We start from the raw sequence: 2317 nt of genomic DNA, 5'->3' as shown, positions 1-2317 counted from the left end.
TGCTGACATTCCTTAAAGGATTTCAGAGGGTTCCAGCCCTGGGGAGAAAAAAATGCCTGTGGCCTGTGACATTGCTCAACTAACCCAAGGGGAAGATACCATTTCTGAGAGGGATCATATACAAATGAAAGCCAGGTTTTGATTCTGTGATCCTACTCACATGGGAGACATAACTGTGGTAGATTACTTCAGGAGATGATGCTGGCTTACCACTGTGATCAAGATTGCAATTGGGTCTGCTGTTTTTTTTAAACCTGCTTCTCTTTGATTCTGCTTTTTAAAGAATTCATCCTTAAGAAAAGATCACTGGAACCAAATCAAACTACAGATGCAGAACAAATGGCGGTGACAAACATCACAAATCATGACTCAAAGGGTGAAAGGAACACACCAGCACCATCAGCTCTAGAAATGACTACAAGAGGGACCAGAACAAGCCCAACAGTTGTAGCTGCAACCAGTGCCACGACCACCACTGCTCGTGCCACGACCACCACTGCTCCTTTGACCCCCATGACTGCCAACACCACTATAGCCTCAATAGAAACAACAAACAAGGTGAAAATGTCTACTATCCCAGCCACAAGTAATACAACATATTTTGGAGCCTTGAATGTCTCTGAAAATTCCAGTGTCCTTCCCAGCACGATACATCCAGCTGCTGCTTCTCCAAATTCAAGTCATGCAGCTTATAGCTCTCATCCCTCAGCTACCTTTGGCAAGTCTGAACTTTCACCCAGTATTTCACTGGCTATTACCACGTCTGTCCCAGCTCTCAACACAACAACACAACCCAGTACAACCATTACTACAAGCAGCATTTCCACATCTAGTAGGAGTACGACTGTTGGGGTCGATCCAAAGCCAGTAAGTTTATCCACAGCTGCAGCCACCTCCCGCCAGAATTTGGAAGATGGGACAGGCGTTTCCCGAGCTACTAGTCCCTCGATACCAGTGACGGAAATGAATTCTTTAAACCCCAAACTGGAGACAACCACAGCCAAAACAACCGGAGTTAAGCCAACTCCTCCTCTTCCAGTTACTACAGAGGGTGCAAAACCTTTAACTAGCCAGTTAACAAAAGAAGCTACCATTGGTTCTGGGGTGAGAACAATATATACAACTGTTTTGATTAAACTTTCAACCACAAATGCAGCAGATATAGCCAGAACACCAGTCCCAGGCCTAGACATCAGCCAACAAAGCACAGCCAGTGAGTATCTGCTTCCAAATGCGGCAGACGACATCAGTTCACTCCTGGCAGTGCTTATGTTTGGCATATTGTTTTTTATAACTGTTATAGTTCTGTTTGCCATTCAGGCTTATGAAAGCTACAAGAAGAAGGACTACACACAAGTGGACTACTTGATCAATGGAATGTATGCGGACTCAGAAATGTGAGAGGGTGGGGCAGAGACCCCAAGAGACAGGCTTCAATGTGTATCATGGAGACAGAAAGAAAAATGAGCCACGCAGGCTTTCTCATTTGCCTATAAGACAAACTGAAAGTGCTTCCAATTTTACTTCCAGTGCAATTTAGGAAAAATGCCATGTACTGTATTAAAAAAAAAAAAGAGATTTTTCTCAACAATAACAGATTGCTATAGAAATGGAGTAATTTCTAACAACCCTGGCGCTAATACAAAATTGCTTCAGCCATTGTTTTTCGTTGCAAAATGAAACTGAAAAGTGTGTGTGTGTGTGTGTGCAATCATCTTCCAAAGATTGCAGAGAGCTTCGTTAAGTTCCTTGCCTGTCATTAATTCCACATGCAGCAGTTTGTAAACTTCCTGTCTGTAAAACAGGAATGACAATGCCCATTCACCTTTTATGAAGTGCTTTTAAATTCAATAGATGAAAAGCCCTGCCTAAGTGCTAAGTATTACTTCAATGAGACATTTTTAAGCCAATGAGCATCATGTTCTGCTAATGCTTCCTGCTTGTAAAGAGATCTGTTTACAAGATACTGTAAACACTCGGTTTACTGCTGAACAAGACGGTTCTTTACTAAGGTGCAGATTCTTGTGCCTCTATACATACATGATCTTATTTTTGTATTCACTCAATAAATGGGGTCCTGAAGGGCATGTAACTTTTAATTTATGTATTTATTCTTTCCCACACACCAAAATAGGTCTTATGATGTGGAAGCAACATTATTATTTACAGTAACTCATGTAAAGAACAAGTTACAGTAAAACGTAACAACCTTACAACTGTCCTCATAAGGGTCTGGGGCCTAGTTTTGTTGCTGTCCTGCCACACCAGGAAGTTCCTGCTGCCTCACCTAGACTGTCCTGAGATGGCACACTTCCTG

The 2317-nt window shown here is 42.3% G+C and overlaps 1 protein-coding gene across 5 annotated transcripts in view; it reads left to right on the top strand.

Moving 5' to 3' along the window:
• CUNH11orf24 (chromosome unknown C11orf24 homolog) overlaps nucleotides 1–2099 on the top strand; it is a 61395-nt gene extending 59296 nt beyond the window's left edge. For all 5 annotated transcript variants that reach the window (XM_025198576.1, XM_025198575.1, XM_025198574.1 and 2 more), the window contains one exon: nucleotides 284–2099. In XM_025198576.1, the coding sequence (XP_025054361.1) occupies nucleotides 284–1401 (1118 nt within the window). In that variant the 3' untranslated portion in view covers nucleotides 1402–2099. The remainder of the gene's footprint in view (nucleotides 1–283) is intronic.
• Nucleotides 2100–2317: the final 218 nt, after the last annotated feature.

This window comes from Alligator sinensis, unplaced genomic scaffold, assembly GCF_000455745.1.
Source record: "Alligator sinensis unplaced genomic scaffold, ASM45574v1 scaffold907_1, whole genome shotgun sequence".
In the NCBI taxonomy this organism is placed as follows: domain Eukaryota; kingdom Metazoa; phylum Chordata; order Crocodylia; family Alligatoridae; genus Alligator; species Alligator sinensis.
This window is presented reverse-complemented; position numbering and strand designations above follow the sequence as displayed.